Source organism: Salvelinus alpinus, chromosome 9 (genome assembly GCF_045679555.1).
Source record: "Salvelinus alpinus chromosome 9, SLU_Salpinus.1, whole genome shotgun sequence".
In the NCBI taxonomy this organism is placed as follows: Eukaryota; Metazoa; Chordata; class Actinopteri; order Salmoniformes; family Salmonidae; genus Salvelinus; species Salvelinus alpinus.
This window is the reverse complement of record NC_092094.1, coordinates 14,469,112-14,491,530: the sequence shown is the minus strand read 5'-3', so window position 1 is coordinate 14,491,530 and position 22,419 is coordinate 14,469,112. Positions and strand designations below refer to the sequence as shown.

The 22,419-nt window shown below is 43.9% G+C and overlaps 1 protein-coding gene across 4 annotated transcripts in view; it reads left to right on the top strand.

The window, feature by feature from the left end:
- poc1b (POC1 centriolar protein B) overlaps positions 1-22,419 on the top strand; it is a 62,161-nt gene that overhangs the window by 19,316 nt on the left and 20,426 nt on the right. The window contains exons 11-12 of one of the 4 annotated variants that reach the window (XM_071416083.1): positions 4,937-4,997; positions 5,574-5,785. The exons of the other annotated variants lie outside the window; for them this stretch is intronic. Coding sequence (XP_071272184.1) covers positions 4,937-4,997; positions 5,574-5,653 — 141 coding nt within the window. The 3' untranslated portion in view covers positions 5,654-5,785. Of the gene's footprint in view, positions 1-4,936; positions 4,998-5,573; positions 5,786-22,419 lie in introns of those variants that run through there. 4 annotated transcript variants of the gene reach the window in all.

Below are 22,419 nucleotides of genomic sequence, written 5' to 3'. Positions count from 1 at the left end.
CACATTACTCAACACTAGTGAGACTCATGTCGCCTACGGTAGGCCTACAGTATATAAAAAATATGACGTGACTCTCCTCCAATAATTACATATAGAGGATTCTAAATTAAAACCAAAAGCCGCCTCATGGGTCTCCCGGTGGCGGCCGGCACGGGTATCTGTAGCAACGCATTTTGCATTGACTTAAACAGCTACGCCACTGGGGAGGCCCCATCCACAAAGTATCAAAATACAGAGAGGTGTTGGTAAAGGTATATTGTCCTGCTAATACCCCATAATGGGCTATTATAATACTGTACATGGTGTCCAGGTCAGGAAAACCAAAACATTTATTTATTAAAGACTATCAGTAAGAATGTTGGTACTTATTTTGATCCAAAGCCATGAATGAGTGAGTCACTCAGCTTTATGTAGGTGCTGCTATATGACTGTGCCATCAACTTGATTACATATAACGATATTTGAGGTTATTTTTGTTTTAAAAAAGTGAGCCATTGTTATCTGAATAAAGGCCAAAACATTTATTTCTGTTTTTAGAGGGAGAGAAACGCTGGGCCAATTATGCGCCGCCCATTAAGGCCAAAATATAGCCCTGCTAATCGCCATAATGGCGCTGTACAACGTGGCCGTGTGTGTTTGAAAGAGTATTTTTATCATTATTTTATTATTGAAAGCATAAAGATGCTGGTGAAGAAATACAGTACTGTACAGTTTATGCTTTTACATTTGGATAATGCATTTTGAAGATATAATCCACTTGCATTTGTTTATTAGGCTTCTGTGCAGTTTGACAAGTAAACATAGCAAAGTGCCTAATTCCTTATATAAGGGAGAGCAGGCCATGTCCAGACTTTCTCGGTGTCCTCATTAACTCTGTCTTTAATGCTTTTTCGGGTTGCATCAGTCATGAACAGAAACTTCTGAGACAAAGTATTAATGATGAACACCCGGAGGTTCACTGGTAAGCCACATTTGCCTCGGTTGGTGGTCTGTGCCCACTCGTCGTATCTCTCTTTGGTTACACATCCTTGGAATAGCATAACGGTCTGGATGGACCTTGCTGTGCCTGGTGAGCAGTTGGTCAAGTTCTGTTGTCAGAAGAGGAATGGAAATGTCAGGGTGAATTGACGAACCTGACCGGTATGTTGACTCTGCCTGCCGGTGTTGGAGTTCCAGAGCTCACGTGTGCCTGGCATGGATTGTGACTCCATCTTGTTCCTCGCACTCTTCAACGTGTCATTCTACGCCTGACTCCGCCAATGTCACCTGGCTCCCGGACAAATGCATCAGCTGTCATCTGTATCTCTGCCCTCTGATAATGTTTCTCTTTCTGCTGGTCTGCCTTCAATGACTCGATCTCGGTCTTCAAAGTTTGAATCTGATCCATGTGCACCTTTATCAGATGAGCAGGATGGTACCGCCCTGAGCCCCCATCGATTACAGTGGCCTATGATAGAAACGGTAGATCACTTAAGGATTAAAAGTGACTCCAACACATGCTGCGTACACATTTTAAGAATCTAGCAAAACTAACCGCTTTCTTGGCAACCATGCGTTTTTTCGGTGCGACCCCTTATCCAGCCCTTAGTCCTCTGATCTCCACGGATGGTTGTTGGCATGTTTGTATGCTCTGCAAAAACAAAATCATGTTTTTAGTATACAATTAAAAAAATATATATACAGTGGGGAGAACAAGTATTTGATACACTGCCGATTTTGCAGGTTTTCCTACTTACAAAGCATATAGAGGTCTGTAATTTTTATCATAGGTACACTTCAACTGTGAGAGACGGAATCTAAAACAAAAATCCAGAAAATCACATTGTATGATTTTTAAGTAATTAATTTGCATTTTATTGCATGACATAAGTATTTGATACATCAGAAAAGCAGAACTTAATATTTGGTACAGAAACCTTTGTTTGCAATTACAGAGATCATACGTTTCCTGTAGTTCTTGACCAGGTTTGTACACACTGCAGCAGGGATTTTGGCCCACTCCTCCTCCATACAGACCTTCTCCAGATCCTTCAGGTTTCGGGGCTGTCGCTGGGCAATACGGACTTTCAGCTCCCTCCAAAGATTTTCTATTGGGTTCAGGTCTGGAGACTGGCTAGGCCACTCCGGGACCTTGAGATGCTTCTTACGGAGCCACTCCTTAGTTGCCCTGGCTGTGTGTTTCGGGTCGTTGTCATGCTGGAAGACCCAGCCATGACCCATCTTCAATGCTCTTACTTAGGGAAGGAGGTTGTTGGCCAAGATCTCGCGATACATGGCCCCATCCATCCTCCCCTCAATACGGTGCAGTCGTCCTGTCCCCTTTGCAGAAAAGCATCCCCAAAGAATGATGTTTCCACCTCCATGCTTCACGGTTGGGATGGTGTTCTTGGGGTTGTACTCATCCTTCTTCTTCCTCCAAACACGGCGAGTGGAGTTTAGACCAAAAAACTCAATTTTTGTCTCATCAGACCACATGACCTTCTCCCATTCCTCCTCTGGATAATCCAGATGGTCATTGGCAAACTTCAGACGGTCCTGGACATGCGCTGGCTTGAGCAGAGGGACCTTGCGTGCACTGCAGGATTTTAATCCATGACGGCGTAGTGTGTTACTATTGGTTTTCTTTGAGACTGTGGTCCCAGCTCTCTTCAGGTCATTGACCAGGTCCTGCCGTGTAGTTCTGGGCTGATCCCTCACCTTCCTCATGATCATTGATGCCCCACGAGGTGAGATCTTGCATGGAGCCCCAGACCGAGGGTGATTGACCGTCATCTTGAACTTCTTCCATTTTCTAATAATTGCGCCAACAGTTGTTGCCTTCTCACCAAGCTGCTTGCCTATTGTCCTGTAGCCCATCCCAGCCTTGTGCAGGTCTACAATTTGATCCCTGATGTCCTTACACAGCTCTCTGGTCTTGGCCATTGTGGAGAGGTTGGAGTCTGTTTGATTGAGTGTGTGGACAGGTGTCTTTTATACAGGTAACGAATTCAAACAGGTGCAGTTAATACAGGTAATGAGTGGAGAACAGGAGGGCTTCTTAAAGAAAAACGAACAGGTCTGTGAGAGCCGGAATTCTTACTGGTTGGTAGGTGATCAAATACTTATGTCATGCAATAAAATGCAAATTAATTACTTAAAAATCATACAATGTGATTTTCTGGATTTTTGTTTTAGATTCCGTCTCTCACAGTTGAAGTGTACCTATGATAAAAATGACAGACCTCTACATGCTTTGTAAGTAGGAAAACCTGCAAAATCGGCAGTGTATCAAATACTTGTTCTCCCCACTGTATATATGTTTTTTTATTACACAGTATGCCTACACATTGATAGGCTATATGCATTTAAAAAAAAAAAATGTATTGAAGAAAATGCACTGAAACCAAATAGTGATCCTCTCAGCTCCGGCTCATTTTTAAGTCCTCTCTGAAAGGGTAGCACCATAGAAAGAAGCTGGCTTGATGAAAACGATGTACATTTCGTCTGTTCTCTTTGGTCACAATGACACTTTTTAGATAAACAGCTCGTTTTTGAATGGTAACTGTTGCTAGTTATTTTATTAACGAAAGCATAAAGATGTTGATGAAGAAATAATGTACTGCTGTTTGAGTTAGAAATGTAACACTTCAGAGTACTTAAGCATCGAAAACATTGCAGATAGGGGGATGTTCACACCTACAGTAGCCAGGCTACAAGTGTTTGAAAACCTGTTTTCAAAATGCCACCAGCTGTCCGTCACTACTGTAAATAAAAACACAGCATCTTGTTTACATTCTTTATTGTAACAACGTCACAAATAATTTATCTACCTTTCCAATTACTTTTAGAGTTTCTGGATTAATTTGATTAATATTATGGTGTTTCTATTCTAAGAAAAACAAAAAACCCTCTGGGTTTCCGTTAGGATGGAATGGAAAATATGGCGTTGTACAATGTGACGGTCGGGAGTACAGTACTGGGCTATTTAGCTAAAGAATCCCTGTGTCGTGCGGGCACGCGGGAGACCGAGCTTCAAATCCCCGACAGGGAGGAAGGAGTAGGCTGTCCTTGTAAATACACTCTAATTCTAGTCTAACCAATACCCAAACGGAGATTCAGTGAAAAAAAAAAATCTCATTGATTTATCAAGTCCAGTCCCCATGCTTGTCTCAGAGCAGCGCGAAACGGTGCTAAAATAGTTGTAGGCTATTGTTGTAGGCTATTCTAAGAGCTACACCACTTTTAACAGCACATTACTTAACACTAGTGAGACTCATGTCGCCTACGGTAGGCCTTACAGTATATCGAAAAATATGATCTGACTCTCCGCCAATAATTACATATAGAGGATTGGAGGATATTTCTGTGATTATATTTATTCCCATAGTAATTCGTTATGGATCCATAACTAAATAAACATCGGCATTTTGAAAGAGTATTTTATTATCGAAAGCATAAAGATGCCGTTATTAGTTAAGTTGTTTTAGTTTGAACGTGCAGAACGTTTCCCTTGTCAGCTCCATTATTAGTGCAATGCCCCTTAAAGTCTTGCCTGTGTGGCGGGGTGGGGGTCCCTCCCCCTTCCTCCTCTTCCCTTCCCCATGGGCTAGGTCCGTCTTCTGTGCGCAGCTCTGCGGCGCCTCTCGTGCCTTGAACATTGCATGCTTTCAGTGGATACAGCTGGAGAACTGCAAGGCAATCCCATTGTGCGCCACTCAGGAGCCATGAACAATATGACCAATGTATATTGTCCTGCTAATAACAGGGTTAATAATATATCTGTGAGAATATCCAACAGGCTTTTATATCATTCTAAATGAATAATAATAATCGCTTTGTTTTCAAATAACTTAAAATCAGTGAGGAAAAAGGCCATTCTGAACATGGGGTGAGACATTGTTACTAATTTGTAAATAAAGCCAGTTTGTTATTTAGAATTATTTATTTCTGTTTTTAGAGGGAGAGGAACCAGAAGTCTACAGTCATCTCATGGGTCTCCCAGTCGAGGTCGGGCACAGGTATTGAACCAGCATCTGTAGCTTCATAGCTATGCAGTGTCTTAGACCGTTGCGCCACTCAGGCACTGTACAGCATGCCCAGTCGGGAGTGGCCTAAAGTACTACAGTAAGACCAAAATAAAATGATTAAAAACCTTAGTGTAACAGTTTTAGTAAGTAATATTGAAGTCGTGCACAAATATAATTTTCTATTTAGGCTTATGTCGCCCATTCATTGTCAGAGACACAGTAGGACCCAAAAGCCTAATCAGTGCTCTAACTCCCCCTTATGCTGGTCTGGAGCAATGAAGTGGTGACGCAGGGTACCGTACTAAACCACAAATTACCTCTAAATCCCGCAGCATAATCGCAAAACTTTTAGTGGAGCAACCACTTTAAATGACATTTTCAACTTTCATCCAGAAATGAAAATGAACCTGATTTCAAATACATCTTTTCACCTTTCATTCAAAACCTACATTTATTCTAATTTAATCTTCAACATCTGGAAAAATATGTATTTTAGAAAAAACAATTACGTAATTTTGCTTACTGGGACTATTCTTTGATGGGCCGCATTTTTTTTGTCTCACCTAGGACTGCAGAACGGCCAGGACTGGCCGGCACTGGGACTACGTAACCTTTCTTTGAACAAGGCTTTTCTTCCCCCTCCCTAGCCAAGTGCTTGCAGCCAAACTTGCTTTTCCTTTAAGGTTAAAGTAAAGCCTATTATCTCTCTCTCGTGTGCTTTGGCTATGTCTCACTAATCAGAATTTGCTTCTCAACCTTCCTTTTGCCTTCTGATCATTGAAGGGTCTCTACAGATGATGTGTTTTAACTGTACAGTACGAGTATATCGTAAAAAAAAAAAAATGGTGTCTGTCACACTGCTTTAGAAAATCCTTGCAAATTTGCATAGCATCCGCTATCACCTCAGCTACATAAGGCTCTGTCCTCCCTCCCTCTCTATTTCTCTCTGCTGCTCTCTCAAGGGTACACGCTGTGTCCGGAGGGGCCTCTGCTGAAATGTGCTGACAGTAAGTCGACACAGGAGGGCTAAATATAGCCCCACAGGTCTATTAAAGGTATTCTGTCGGCTGGGGACCTCAACGGCCAATGAAGCTCTCTTTGTTTTTTTTCTCCCTCGGTCTTTCTTGACTGATTGTTATCTCTCGCTACCTTGGTTAGACGATGAAAATAGAACTGGTGTCAGTCAGGACAGGAGTTGTAATACAGATATTGATTGTAATGTAATCTGCTCACTGAAGTAGTGGATCTATTCCTCCTGGTTATTGGTTGCTGTCTGAGCACTGGCTGAAACCTCTCCTTTTCATTCCTTCTCCAGCTCTTTTTCTAATGATGTGTATAGGAGGATACGAAGGCCATCGAGACTTTCAAATCAGCAATATATAGCTAGTAGTAGTTCATGACCTTGTGTGAATAAAATTCCCTGTAAAGCACCACAGTTTGTACAGTACATCTGTGTATTTCTGAGACCTCGTCAGTCTATTTGTGAATCATGTTTATGTACCGTAGCTGTGTGAGGGGTTCCATGCATCCAGCCACCTCCTTATAGCTGGCATCCATAAATATCACCAGGCCACAACACTGTGACCCCTCCTCAAAACGGAAGCGCACTGCAGTTCACCAGCCGTGGGGTTTTACATGGCACTACTTTTCCCTGGTACATGGCTGTTGACACTAAACCATTTAAACACTAATCGACAGCTTGGGCCGTCACAATACCAAACGATCACAATACTTAGGTGCCGATACGCTATGTATTGCGACGCTCACGTTTCTATATGTATTGTGAATGGATAGTGTGATTTTGAGGTTCAAGCATGTTGCTCACCATATGTCTGGTGCAGAGGGACAACAGAGAACCATGTGGACTAGTTTTGATCAGTCATGGAAATAAAAGTGCTGAAAACAAATTGTGTCCCTATTTAAAAAGATGGGGAACACGCAATGAAGGAAAAATGCTGGAGTTTTGGTGCAGGTACAGCCATCAAGCATGTCAAAACGATACGATATATCGTCAAAAATAATATCCCAATATGGAACTATTGATTCTGTATATTTTTTCATCACCATCACCAGCCATGTATCAGTGCAATATGTATCTATTTGACTTCTCTGTGGAAGTCAGTTACCTCTGCTGTGCTACTTGTGACTAGCCAGTGTGGAGGCAGAGAGACGGGGAGACGACATGGCATGGTGAACTGCGTGGGTAGATCAAACGTAAAACTCTGCCATCGGCTTAAAGTGGATTTATTCCTGCGTGGGGAGGAACAGACTAATTCATCTGTAGAGAAGTGTTTCTGCCTGCAGACTTGTGACTGCAGGCCAAGGTCGATGGGAGTTGGGTTGCAGGGGGGGGTTTAGGTGCTCTTGATGTAGGGACATTTTTTTGATGCTATTTTGAGTGGGTTTGTGGGTTGAAATTTGTGTGTGTGCGCACACGCCTGGGGTGATTATCCAAATTCAATTCATTTCATGCATAAACAGGAAGGGAGCGGAATGTCAAAATCCTTATATCTATATCCAAATCTATTTTCCTCATAGTGTGTGTGTGTGAGAGAGAGAGGATTACTGGGAAAGGGATAGGAAAACAAATCCGCTTTCCTGTTAGGGGAGAGGGCTAGGAGGTCACAGGCCTCGTCCGCTCCATCCGGAGGTATGGCAGACACCCAACACTGACGGGGGTCCCAGGTTAACCCCCATCAGAGGGCCGGCCAACCCACGGTCCACCTGTTTTGGAAGTCATTAATCTCTCTGTTCCACATTCACCCACCCATTTACTCACCAAAGAGCCAATCACCCTTCCCTTCTCTCCCTGGCCCCCTCAAGGTTTCATTGTTTGATCTGCTGTCTCCTCCGTTTTCTCTTGTTCCTTTTTTTGCTTTTCTCAATCTTGTTGGCCTCACTTTCTCTCGCTTCTTTACTCATGGTCTCTTGACCTTCTCCTTCCCTCCCTGCTTTGTCCTGTAGTGTCTCTGTCTTCCCACTCCCTAAGGTCTGACTGCTGCCTTGACTCTACTCTGTCATGTTGGTGTATAATGCTCAGACTAGTACCTGTCCAAAATAAGCAGTGAGTGACAGAGGATCCTCTAAGCCAGTGGTATTCAAAGTCGGGGTCACGACCCCAGGGGGAATTTTTGGGAAGTAAAAATTAAGAGTACTGATTATTTTATTGAGACGTTATTGAGAGAGTATTTGAAAAATTGAGTTGAAGGTTATTTGTTGACGTGAAAATATACATTTACTGATTTTTAAGGTTGGATCATTAGAATTGGGATGGGTTCCCCAGAAATTCTGGTGAACAAAATGGGTTCCCAGCTGAAAACGTTTAAATACCACTGCTCTAAACTGAACTCCATGCATTATACTGTACACCCCATTCACTGTCTATATGAACCTGAACTCAAACCCTACAGGCTGGATGGAAGTTATTATCACCCTCTTTAGGATATGAACTTTAACCCTAACCCCATTCCCTTGAACTATCACTTCATTCATAGAATACCATTCCTAACCTCACAGGCTCAACTTCAGCCCATTTATTCTTAGGATATGACCTCTAACCCCTTCTGTCCAAAGGCTTTCAACGTCAATGTCTGTTTGATGAAGGTCTGTTTAGACCGAAACGTCACACTGTTTAATAGAATAAAATAACGGAGAGAACTTCCCCTTCAAATGCATTATAAAATGGTGTTCTTCCTCTCTGTGACCAGAGTGGTCTGAGGTGTGGTGAGCCCTTGAGACGAGTGGTCTGATGCTGCATGGGGAAACTACCGGAGAGGAAGCTAGGGGCCAGCCAGTGTATGAGAGTGGAGTGAAAGAGCCCTTCACAGGCTCCGCATTCCTCATTCCTCCCAGGCCTCAATTGTTTGATCCTGATCTCCTAGTGACTAACGCTAACATGCTACCCCTGTGACGTCCCTCCAAACCACTCACAGATCCAGGTCAGAATCAGATCATCTATAATCACACCAGTTCTAGTGAGATATTATGGAGGATTTATGTTTTGGTGTGATATCCTGAGGAAAAGTGGTTTGGTTGTTGATCTGTGGTAGTTCTTCAATCTGAACTAATGACCCGTTTCTTTAATCTCTCTTTTCAAAAGGGGCACATCTGAGACTTTTTGACTAGAAAAAAGTGATGTTTTTGCCCAAAAAGTTTATTTTGCCCAGCAAAAAGTTTTCATACTAATGGTATGCCCTTTTTGTTTTGTGTTTTCATTTGTGTGTTCTGCTTAAGTATCAGCATTAAACTTTCCCCTGAATTGAAGATGCTTAGGCCTCTAAGTGTTTGTTGTGGGGGGGTGAGCCCAGAATGTGTGGGAACCCAGGAAAGGTTAGAATAGCTTGGACTGGAGCATGGTCTGAGAGGGTTATTAGCTGGGCTAGCTTAGCTTAGCGCTCCCATTGTTTTACATTGGGGCAATTAGCTCTTGGCTTACACAGCGAGTAGAGGGTTCCCACAGGTGCTTTACCCTCCGTTTGGTATTAGCTCAAGTGCTAAAGGGGATTATGAGGCATTTGTAAGGCCGCTTTGCTCAAGTCAAATCCAGCATAGCGACCCTTTGGCAACTTATTGTGTATTGTTGCTTTTCCAAGTATTCAGTCAATGTTTTTACCAAAATGTTTATACTCTTTGAATGTGTGAATTGCTTGTTTTCTACTCGTGTACCTGGCAAAGGCACATTGAATGAATGAGGACTAGTCTAGATGGTGACTCTGTTTCCTCTGTTTTGTGTGAAAGCTTTCAGCATGGTTCCTCGCAGGGTTTGGGATTGAAATCTTTCCAGGTACTGATATGTTGGGTCACCTTTTGTGCAATCCACCATCCCATCTCATAATGTGTGCCTCGCGGGCTTTCACATGTCCCATCAGATACCCTCCCTCCGAAGAACCAAGCTTTGCTTGACACCAAACATTGTTGCAGTTTGTTTTGAGATTTACCTACAGTACAGTTAAGGTGTCATGCCCAGAAGGGCACAGGGGCATGTGCCCCCTCAGATTTTGTCCTGTTTCAAATTACTTTATTTTTTACTATTAGCCACCTAGCAATTTTATGAAGTTGGCTTCAGCTAGCCCAGATAGGTTCCCAATCTCCCAACTAGCTACCAAGAAGCCATTTCAGCCTTCCAATCAAGTTAGAGTAGCTGAAATAAGACTCGCATTCCTTTCAATCTTTTACCCAGATTTTAGCAGATAGACAGAGAAGCATATTTAGTTTCTTTAGAAAAATAACCACCAGTCAGGTATGCTTAGGTATGCAGAAAAATATAAATTTGACCTAGAATTAAGCATAATGATAACGCCCCTCCGAATCCCACCCCCCCCTAAATCCATCTCTCCCTTGATCTCTCTCTCTCCATCCATCGCTCACTCATCCCTCTCTCCGGTCTCTCTTCATCCATTGTTCCCTCTCTCTCACTCACTCACACACTCACTCACTCACACATTTAAACCTCCATATGGTCACCTACCCTACAGTCCCTGTCCTCCCTATCCACTTTTCTCAGTTTCACTTTTCTTCCCTCTTTCACTAAACCTCGCACTCGCGTTCTCTCGCTCTTTAAAATATATACATACAGTGGGGCAAAAAAGTATTTAGTCAGCCACCAATTGTGCAAGTTCTCCCACTTAAAAAGATGAGAGAGGCCTGTAATTTTCATCATAGGTACACTTCAATTATGACAGACAAAATGAGAAAAAAAAATCCAGAAAATCACATTGTAGGATTCTTTATGAATTTATTTGCAAATATGGTGGAAAATACTTATTTTCCACCATAATTGGCCCAGTGTCAATTGGGCAGTGTCGTCCCGGGCAGTCCGTGGTTGGCCGGGGTAGTCCGGGGCAGTCCGTGGTAGGCCGGGTTTGGCCGTGGTAGGCATGGGTAGTCCAGGGCAGTACGTGGTAGGCCTGGTTTGGCCGGGGTAGGCCTGGTTTGGCCGGGGTAGGCCTGGTTTGGCCGGGGTAGGCCTGGTTTGGCCGGGGTAGGCCTGGTTTGGCCGGGGTAGGCCTGGTTTGGCCGGGGTAGGCCTGGTTTGGCCGGGGTAGGCCGTCATTGAAAATATGAATTTATGTCAAAAAAGTTACATGTCAAACAACACTATTTGACGTGTCAAAAAAGCTTGTTGATCAATCAGGACCTGAATATGACTGCACGTCACATAATAATTGAATGTGTTCATAATTTTTTTACGTAGATATTACACATTGATTACACTATCACTCGTATTTCATATGTCACAACGATTCATCGATACGTATGCTATGATGCTGGTAAAGTTGTCTCGCGCACCTATAGTGCTGGTCATAAAAAAAAAGCTAGCTAGCTCATGAATGCAAACAATGTTCTTCCTCAAATACGTAGCAAAACGACAATCTGTTTCAGTAGCTATAGATAGCTAGCTACTATGTAGCTAGGGGTCATCATCTAAAATAACCCTAATTTATAAGACGATGAAGCTAGCTGGCTGCTTATGTTAGCTTTGGGGTTAAGGGTTAAGTACTTAACAGGGTTAAGTAGCTGGCTAGCTATGTATTTTCATGAACTGAAGTTGAGTTTCAATAGGCGAACAACAAGTGACTACCTAGCTAATACTTACAAGGATTCCTAAATCATTGCTAAGAATAATGAAAATGACTGCAGTTTCTACTGGTCATTGTTTTCAGGCTGGTTGTATTGGTGCTAGCTAGGTACCAAGCTAAAGCTAGCTAGCTACCCCATGAGTTACGATTGAACAAATAATGCTTTATTACCAACGCGGTATTGTAAACACATCGTTCGAGGACGGTTTTTGCTTGTTTGCAGACTTTTTTTTGTACAACTTTGACAGTGCTACTGATAGTAGTGGTGGTACTTGGCTTGTATGTTCTGAATTTGCACGTGCAACATTCCTTAATAGAACTGTGTTTGACATTAAATAGGTATGCACGTCAGCTTTGACATCTGTTTTTCATATCCGCGTTAACCTTGACAATGGGCTGATACTGATGTTGGCATTTTTTAGCTAATATCATCAGATTCCGATATGTTCACCGATATATCGTGCATCCCTACCAAAAAGGTATACGTTTTGTGACTTGGGCCCCTGGCTATATTTCAACACTGCCTTAATGAAATGAAGTCACCCATTTAGTTCTATTTCTAACCTCTTATATTTGGAAAGTTCACTCTGTAGGGAATTAGTGGTATACTTCTGGATTGATTGCGTGAAGTTGTCAGAGTTCCCCACTCTGCGGCCTTTGTGACGCTTTTGCAGTAGTTATTTAGGGAATGGTGCATGTGAGGGCAATCAGTTAGGAAGGCCCAGACAAAGCGACTGATGTGATTGATGTCAATCAGATTAAAGCTTAAATCAAATGACCTTCACATAGCTGACCGAACATATGGTTTAAAGGCTGAATGACGTGCGATGGGGTGTGTTCAGATTTTTCCGACGGCAGCAAAAACAGTGGAAAGAACAAGATTCCTGACGCAGGCCTATATTATACACAGGCCTATATTATACACAGGCCTATATTATGGAAGACAATCCTACAGGGTTCATTAGGCCCAAACAAGACTCCCTTTCGCTCATCACTGTACAATACAATCAGACCTGTGTGTGTTCCACCTAGTGAGTTCTGTTTCAGGTTGACCCCTGACCTTGTGTAGGTGGCTGATTGGGTGGGTGGACAGGAGTCAGGACACTGAAGGCTCAGTTTGTCCTGTTTTACTAGCCTCTCAGAGGCTTGACTGGGCCTCTCCTCCAACTCTGGATAATTCCTCTCCCTCCTCTGCAGTTTTCTTTCATTTCCCCGGTTCTTTTCGCCTCCCAGTTCTCTTTATTGTTCCCCATCTCCTCTCTCTCTCTCTCTCTCCTCTCCTCTCCTCTCCTCTCCTCTCATTCTTTCCTTTTAACCTCTAGTCTCCTCTTCCTTGTTGACCTTACCTGACCTCTATGTGGGTGACTGGGTGCAGGGGCTGCACGTCCCTTCACATTTGTGTGTGTGTGCATGCACATGTATGAAACAGGAGCGTGTGGTGCTCCTGTTAAATATGTGTGCGGTAAGTCAGTTTTCCTCAAATTCCCAGGATGCCTCGCCATTCCAGCGCGGTCCCCTCTTGCTGTTTCTTTCCGGCAGGCCGCTGACTTTCCCAGTTATTTACGAGGCTCTTGGGAAGCCGATCCCACCCTCTAGGAGTTGGGAAGCTAAAATTAGGGGGGTTAATGCACCCTTTCAAAAAGCAGCCATATTTGATACCCGCCGTTCCGGTGTTGGTGTGGATGGCGGTCTTCATCTTACTTCCTTTCTCACTTGTTGTTTGGCAGAAAGAACCAGGGTTCCAGTACCGACTGGTTCTTCCTTTCACCGTGTGAACTTTCCGCTGTGGGGAGTGTTCTGACACCAAATGGCCTCTGGACTACCTCACCCAGATGGGTGCTACACATTGGAGAGTTCCCACCTTACAAATGTGAGGCACATTGAAACTTAGAGAAAAGTGTTGTACAAATGCAATCCTTAGCTCCTCCTCTGTAGTTGTTGATGCCTCTTCTCCAGAGAAGGTCTTGAGAGAGAGAGGGGAGACACAGCAGATTGTCCCCCCCAGTTTGCTGCCATCAGCTTGGGGGCACGCGATGGGAATGTTGGTCATGGAGAACTGGGGTGATCAGGGATTTTGGGCAGTTGGATTAATCAGCTTTGGTCACAATGAGAAAGAACTGTAGTTTCCTTTGTTTACTGCAACACCTGTTAAAGTCCATAGTGTGTCAATTTAGTCATACGCAGACGGGCCTGGGATTAAAACAGATTGAGAAGTAAACAGAATAATTCAACATTACAACCCATTACTTACTGGAATTTAGAATAGTTTAGAACGTGCATCAATGTACACTCACACACTGCGGAACCAGGGTATTGTGCCCTACCTGTTGCGAGAGGGGTGTCCTGTTGTGTAATGGGGGAGTGGATGTCAGCCCCATTTAGAGCCTCGTGTTTTGCTGTTCCTGTCTGTTAGTGTTCTGCAGTTTGTCATGTTTTGCTGTTCCTGTCTGTTAGTGTTCTGCAGTTTGTCATGTTTTGCTGTTCCTGTCTGTTAGTGTTCTGCAGTTTGGCATGTTTTGCTGTTCCTGTCTGTTAGTGTTCTGCAGTTTGTCATGTTTTGCTGTTCCTGTCTGTTAGTGTTCTGCAGTTTGTCATGTTTTGCTGTTCCTGTCTGTTAGTGTTTTGCTGTTCCTGTCTGTTAGTGTTTTGCTGTTCCTGTCTGTTAGTGTTTTGCTGTTCCTGTCTGTTAGTGTTTTGCTGTTCCTGTCTGTTAGTGTTTTGCTGTTCCTGTCTGTTAGTGTTTTGCTGTTCCTGTCTGTTAGTGTTTTGCTGTTCCTGTCTGTTAGTGTTTTGCTGTTCCTGTCTGTTAGTGTTTTGCTGTTCCTGTCTGTTAGTGTTCTGCAGTTTGTCATGTTTTGCTGTTCCTGTCTGTTAGTGTTCTGCAGTTTGTCATGTTTTGCTGTTCCTGTCTGTTAGTGTTCTGCAGTTTGTCATGTTTTGCTGTTCCTGTCTGTTAGTGTTCTGCAGTTTGGCATGTTTTGCTGTTCGTGTCTGTTAGTGTTCTGCAGTTTGGCATGTTTTGCTGTTCCTGTCTGTTAGTGTTTTGCTGTTCCTGTCTGTTAATGTTCTGCAGTTTGTCATGTTTTGCTGTTCCTGTCTGTTAGTGTTCTGCAGTTTGTCATGTTTTGCTGTTCCTGTCTGTTAGTGTTCTGCAGTTTGGCATGTTTTGCTGTTCCTGTCTGTTAATGTTCTGCAGTTTGTCATGTTTTGCTGTTCCTGTCTTAGTGTTCTGCAGTTTGTCATGTTTTGCTGTTCCTGTCTGTTTGTGTTCTGCAGTTTGGCATGTTTTGCTGTTCCTGACTGTTAGTGTTCCACAGTCTGTTAGTGTTCTGCAGTCTGTTAGTGTTTTGCTGTTCCTGTCTGTTAGTGTTTTGCTGTTCCTGTCTGTTAGTGTTTTGCTGTTCCTGTCTGTTAGTGTTTTGCTGTTCCTGTCTGTTAGTGTTTTGCTGTTCCTGTCTGTTAGTGTTCTGCAGTTTGTCATGTTTTGTGTGGACCCCAGGAAGTACAGCTGCTGCTTCTTCAGCTGCTGATGCCCCCCCACCGCCACCAAAAAAAGCATAAATCGTATATGAGTTTAGAGGAGATAGATCGATAGAAGAGGAGAGGAAATGTTAAGGAAAGGAGGGAGATTGTTGACATGCCATTGGCTGTAGAGTTGGGTAAACTCAGTGTTCTGTTTGTGAATGCCTATTTCCTGCATGTGGCTCTGTGTATCATTTGGTCTTGCTTGTATGTGGGCTCTTCAGTCTGCAGCTCTAGTGTGCTACTCTGCTCACATGGAAAGGACGGTGACATGACATCCCATGGATCCTCAGTTTCCCCCTTGTCCATCAGGTCCAGTGCCACTGGGTGGCTGTACGTTCTCGAGACATCAGCGTTGCCTCGCACAGTTTTCAAATGCTCCAGTTTAACAGCTGTCTAGGGTATGGTGTTCAACACCAGGATGGCTGAGCAGTACACACTCACACAGAGCCCTTCCCTATTTATCCTGCACGTATGCAGTACATACAGTAGACACAGTGCACGTACAATACCCCAACCATAGAATTACACACAGAACACATGAATTATAGGATCTCTGACCCCAACACTGTGCCACCAGTGTGTCTCCTGTATGATAGACTGGGGGCTGCTGTCTGCGCTGTGGGGTCTTTAATGATGGTGGACAAAGGTCACCCCCCCCCTCACCCCCAGCCGACTCTCTGAAGGGCAGGGGGGGGCACAGCGTGTCCTTTCACCTGTCAATCACTTCACTGGAGCTTCCTCCAGTCAAACTGGAATAGGTAGACACACTATTATATTTCTATTCCAGACTCTGACCTTCATCTGGTTCTTTTTTTATTCTTGGTATTATTTGGGTGTTTAGTATTGTACTGTTAAACATCTACTGCACTACTTGAGCTGCTGCACCTGCTTTAACATCTGCTAATCTGTGTACGTGACAAACTTTGCATATGCATGGCACTTCTGTCAGTGAAGTCAGTCAATTGTACATTTTGGAACATGCACACATTCTGTGTCGGGCTGTCAAGGTTGTCCATTAAAAAGTATTCTCCGACTCACCCCACGTCTGCTTTGCTGCCTGCTCCTACAGTACATTACAGACCATGAGACCTACTGTATTGCATCCGTGCAACTTCAAACCGACACATGACCCATGACCAGAGTGTTCTGATTGATAAGAATGGATCTCACTCACAGCTCAGAGATAAGATCTTGTGGCCTGACTGGTTGAACTCTAGTGGTCAGCTCTGTATCGGCCATTCTGATGACAGTATTCAGTCCTATTTAAAGGAGTTTAGTACTGTATCTAGTACTGTATCTAGTACTGTATCTAGTACTGTATCTAGCTTACATGACTGATTGTGTGCACTAAAAAAGGCATTAAATTAACCGACTGTTGCAAAGCCTGCTTTGAGTCTTATAGTTTGTTGAAGCATATTGTGATTTCAGTAGAAGCTACTGCATGTATACAGTGTGTGGAGTACTTGGGTGAGAATATGCAGAAATTGTGAATAATGCAGGTAAATCTTTTGTAAGGGGCTTTTAAAAAGGGCTAATCTAATGCAAAGCCACAATGACGCTCATTCACCCTCTAACCCTGACAGGATTGCATGGTCATAACCTCTACACTTCAGCCTTGAAAACCATCAGCATTAGATTTGCTTCAGGCAATTTCATATTAGATTAGATTCATGCCAATTTTGTTTAAATGCTTTTAATCCACAGTTATCACGTCGTGATGGAAGCAGGGCAGTTTGGTTGTGTCCTAGTTTCTATGAGAAAAGAGTAGGCCCTAAAATGTATCGCACATAAGCTAAGCCAACGCGAGCCTGTCTAACTTCCTGTAACTTCCCCTCTGTGACATTTAGTCAGTTGGCCTTCTGTTTGGTTCCTCTGACTATCTGGACCTGCCAGACAGGCAGTGAAGAGTTTATATAGGTTACTAACAGACAAACTGACAACAACATGAATGTCCTATTGCACGCAAGGTAGAGAAACAAAGTAGCAGAGAGAGTGTGAGAGAGATGGCGCAGAAGGAGGAAGCAAAAGTGCTGACTGCAGCACAATATGTGGAAGAGCTGGAGAAGGGGGAACAGAAAGTTACAGAAATGAACAAAAATAAAGAGCAGAATGAGTCTACGCCCATTACCTAAAGCATCTAAATGGAGCGGTGTAATAAGTACCGAAAGGAACGAGGCGTGTGTGTGGAGGGCGGAAGCAGGCAGGACATTGTGCAGCCCAAGGGGAGCAGGTGGGGGGAGCGGGGGTGCAAACAGAGAGGTGGGGCTAGTTAAACAAAGATGAATGGATAAAATATGGGGACTTAGTGTGCTGCAAAATGTAGGTTAGGCCTACCTGAATGTGTCGTCTAAAATAAATGTGTGTGTTTATCAGCATCTTAGATTGTGTTTAGGAGCCAGGGCGTTTGTTCTCTAGGTGTTTGCAGAGTGGAATATGGCTCTGGCCAGAACAATGTTAATCTACCCTTAACCGCTCATAATGACAGCCTTATCTACGCTCTCTTCTCTCATCTATTCTCTCTATCCCCTCTCTCTACTCTCATCTGTTCTCTCTCTCTCTATCCCCTCTCTCTACTCTCATCTATTCTCTCTCTCCCCTTTCTCTTCTCTCATCTATTCTCTCTCTCTTCCCTCTCTCTCCTCTCATCTATTCTCTCTCTCCCCTCTCTCTTCTCTCATCTATTCTCTCTCTCCCCTCTCTCTTCTCTCATCTATTCTCTCTCTCCCCTCTCTCTTCTCTCATCTATTCTCTCTCTCCCCTCTCTCTTCTCTCATCTATTCTCTCTATCCCCTCTCTCTTCTCTCATCTATTCTCTCTATCCCCTCTCTCTACTCTCATCTGTTCTCTCTCTCTCTATCCCCTCTCTCTACTCTCATCTATTCTCTCTATCCCCTCTCTCTACTCTCATCTATTCTCTCTATCCCCCCTCTACTCTCATCTATTCTCTCTATCCCCTCTCTCTTCTCTCATCTATTCTCTCTATCCCCTCTCTCTTCTCTCATCTATTCTCTCTCTATCCCCTCTCTCTACTCTCATCTATTCTCTCTATCCCCTCTCTCTACTCTCATCTGTTCTCTCTCTCTCTATCCCCTCTCTCTACTCTCATCTATTCTCTCTCTCCCCTCTCTCTTCTCTCATCTATTCTCTCTCTCTTCCCTCTCTCTCCTCTCATCTATTCTCTCTCTCCCCTCTCTCTCCTCTCATCTATTCTCTCTCTCCCCTCTCTCTTCTCTCCTCTCTCTCCCTCTCTCATCTATTCTCTCTCTCCCCTCTCTCTTCTCTCATCTATTCTCTCTATCCCCTCTCTCTACTCTCATCTGTTCTCTCTCTCTCTATCCCCTCTCTCTACTCTCATCTATTCTCTCTATCCCCTCTCTACTCTCATCTATTCTCTCTCTCTTCCCTCTCTCTCCTCTCATCTATTCTCTCTATCCCCTCTCTCTTCTCTCATCTATTCTCTCTATCCCCTCTCTCTTCTCTCATCTATTCTCTCTCTATCCCCTCTCTCTACTCTCATCTATTCTCTCTATCCCCTCTCTCTACTCTCATCTGTTCTCTCTCTCTCTATCCCCTCTCTCTACTCTCATCTATTCTCTCTATCCCCTCTCTCTACTCTCATCTGTTCTCTCTCTCTCTCTCTCTCCCCTCTCCTCTCATCTATTCTCTCTCTCCCCTCTCTCTTCTCTCATCTATTCTCTCTATCCCCTCTCTACTCTCATCTGTTCTCTCTCTCTTCCCTCTCTCTCCTCTCATCTATTCTCTCTATCCCCTCTCTCTTCTCTCATCTATTCTCTCTATCCCCTCTCTCTTCTCTCATCTATTCTCTCTCTATCCCCTCTCTCTTCTCTCATCTATTCTCTCTCTATCCCCTCTCTCTTCTCTCATCTATTCTCTCTCTCTCCCCTCTCTCTTCTCTCATCTATTCTCTCTCTCTCCCCTCTCTCTACTCTCATCTATTCTCTCTCTATCCCCTCTCTCTACTCTCATCTCTCTCTCTCTCTATCCCCTCTCTCTACTCTCATCTGTTCTCTCTATCCCCTCTCTACTCTCATCTGTTCTCTCTCTCTCTATCCCCTCTCTACTCTCATCTATTCTCTCTCTCCCCTCTCTCTTCTCTCATCTATTCTCTCTCTATCCCCTCTCTCTTCTCTCATCTATTCTCTCTCTATCCCCTCTCTCTTCTCTCATCTATTCTCTCTCTATCCCCTCTCTCTACTCTATCTATTCTCTCTCTATCCCCTCTCTCTACTCTCATCTGTTCTCTCTCTCTCTCTCTCTCCCCTCTCTCTTCTCTCATCTATTCTCTCTCTCCCCTCTCTCTTCTCTCATCTATTCTCTCTATCCCCTCTCTACTCTCATCTATTCTCTCTCTCTTCCCTCTCTCTCCTCTCATCTATTCTCTCTATCCCCTCTCTCTTCTCTCATCTATTCTCTCTATCCCCTCTCTCTTCTCTCATCTATTCTCTCTCTATCCCCTCTCTCTTCTCTCATCTATTCTCTCTCTCCCCTCTCTCTTCTCTCATCTCTTCTCTCTCTATCCCCTCTCTCTACTCTATCTATTCTCTCTATCCCCTCTCTCTACTCTCTATCTATTCTCTCTATCCCCTCTCTCTACTCTCATCTGTTCTCTCTCTCTCTATCTACTCTCATCTGTTCTCTCTCTCTCTCTCCCCTCTCTCTTCTCTCATCTATTCTCTCTCTATCCCCTCTCTCTTCTCTCATCATCTATTCTCTCTCTATCCCCTCTCTCTTCTCTCATCTATTCTCTCTCTATCCCCTCTCTCTTCTCTCATCTATTCTCTCTCTATCCCCTCTCTCTTCTCTCATCTATTCTCTCTCTATCCCCTCTCTCTTCTCTCATCTATTCTCTCTCTACCCCCTCTCTCTTCTCTCATCTCTTCTCTCTCTCCCCTCTCTCTTCTCTCATCTCTTCTCTCTCTATCCCCTCTCTCTACTCTATCTATTCTCTATCTATTCTCTCTATCCCCTCTCTCTACTCTCTATCTATTCTCTCTATCCCCTCTCTCTACTCTCTATCTACTCTCTATCTATTCTCTCTCCCCTCTCTATCTATTATCTCTCTATTCTCTCTATCTATTATCTCTCTATTCTCTCTATCTATTCTCTTTCTTCCCTCTCTCTCTACTCTCTGTCTATTCTTTCTCCCCTCTCTATCTACTCTGTCTATTCTCTCTCCCCTCTCTTCTCTATCTACTCTCTCTCTCTATCCCCACTATCTATTCTCTCTCCCCTCTCTCTACTCTCTATATATTCTCTTTCTCTCATCTATTCTCTCTCTATCCCCTCTATATATTCTCTCTCTCCACTCTCTCTACTCTCTATCTATTCTTTCTCCTCTCATCTTCTCTCTCCCCTCTCTCTACTTTCTATCTACTCTGTATATTCTCTCTCCCCTCTCTCTCCCCTCTCTCTACTCTCTGTCTATTCTCTCTCTCTACTCTCTGTCTATTCTCTCTCTCTACTCTCTGTCTATTCCCTCTCTCTACTCTCTGTCTATTCTCTCTCTCCCCTCTCTCTACTCTCTGTCTATTCTCTCTCTCCCCTCTCTCTACTCTCTGTCTATTCTCTCTCTCTCCCCCCTCTCTACTCTCTGTCTATTCTCTCTCCCTCTCTACTCTCTTCTCTCATCTATTCTCTCTCTCTCTATCCCCACTATATATTCTCTCTCCCCTCTCTCTACTCTCTATATATTCTCTTTCTCTCTTCTCTCATCTATTCTCTCTCTCCCCCCTCTCTACTCTCTGTCTATTCTCTCTCTCTCCCCCCTCTCTACTCTCTGTCTATTCTCTCTCTCTCCCCCCTCTCTACTCTCTGTCTATTCTCTCTCTCTCCCCCCTCTCTACTCTCTGTCTATTCTCTCTCTCTCCCCCCTCTCTACTCTCTGTCTATTCTCTCTCTCTCCCCCCTCTCTACTCTCTGTCTATTCTCTCTCTCTCCCCCCTCTCTACTCTCTGTCTATTCTCTCTCTCTCCCCCCTCTCTACTCTCTGTCTATTCTCTCTCTCTCTCTCCCCCCTCTCTACTCTCTGTCTATTCTCTCTCTCTCTCTCCCCCTCTCTACTCTCTGTCTATTCTCTCTCCCTCTCCCTCTACTCTCTGTCTATTCTCTCTCTCTCTCCCCCCTCTCTACTCTCTGTCTATTCTCTCTCTCTCTCTCTCTCTATTCTCTCTCTCTCTCTCTCTATTCTCTCTCTCTCTCTCTCTATTATCTCTCTCTCTCTCTCTATTCTCTCTCTCTCTCTCTCTCTCTCTCTATTCTCTCTCTCTCTTTCTCCCCCCTCTCTACTCTCTGTCTATTCTCTCTCTCTCTCTCTCTCTCTCTCTCTCCTCTCTGTCTATTCTCTCTCTCTCTCTGTCTATTCTCTCTCTCTCTCTCTCTCCCCCCCTCTCTTCTCTCATCTATTCTCTCTCTCTCTATCTCTACTCTCATCTGTTCTCTCTCTCTCTATCTACTCTCATCTGTTCTCTCTCTCCCTCTCCCCTCTCTCTTCTCTCATCTATTCTCTCTCTATCCCCTCTCTCTTCTCTCATCTATTCTCTCTCTATCCCCTCTCTCTTCTCTCATCTATTCTCTCTCTATCCCCTCTCTCTTCTCTCATCTATTCTCTCTCTATCCCCTCTCTCTTCTCTCATCTATTCTCTCTCTATCCCCTCTCTCTACTCTCATCTATTCTCTCTCTACCCCCTCTCTCTTCTCTCATCTCTTCTCTCTCTCCCCTCTCTCTTCTCTCATCTCTTCTCTCTCTATCCCCTCTCTCTACTCTATCTATTCTCTATCTATTCTCTCTATCCCCTCTCTCTACTCTCTATCTATTCTCTCTATCCCCTCTCTCTACTCTCTATCTACTCTCTATCTATTCTCTCTCCCCTCTCTATCTATTATCTCTCTATTCTCTCTATCTATTATCTCTCTATTCTCTATCTATTCTCTTTCTTCCCTCTCTCTCTACTCTCTGTCTATTCTCTCTCTCTATCCCCACTATCTATTCTCTCTCCCCTCTCTCTACTCTCTATATATTCTCTTTCTCTCATCTATTCTCTCTCTATCCCCTCTATATATTCTCTCTCTCCACTCTCTCTACTCTCTATCTATTCTTTCTCCTCTCATCTTCTCTCTCCCCTCTCTCTACTTTCTATCTACTCTGTATATTCTCTCCCCTCTCTCTCCCCTCTCTCTACTCTCTGTCTATTCTCTCTCTCTACTCTCTGTCTATTCTCTCTCTCTACTCTCTGTCTATTCCCTCTCTCTACTCTCTGTCTATTCTCTCTCTCCCCCTCTCTCTACTCTCT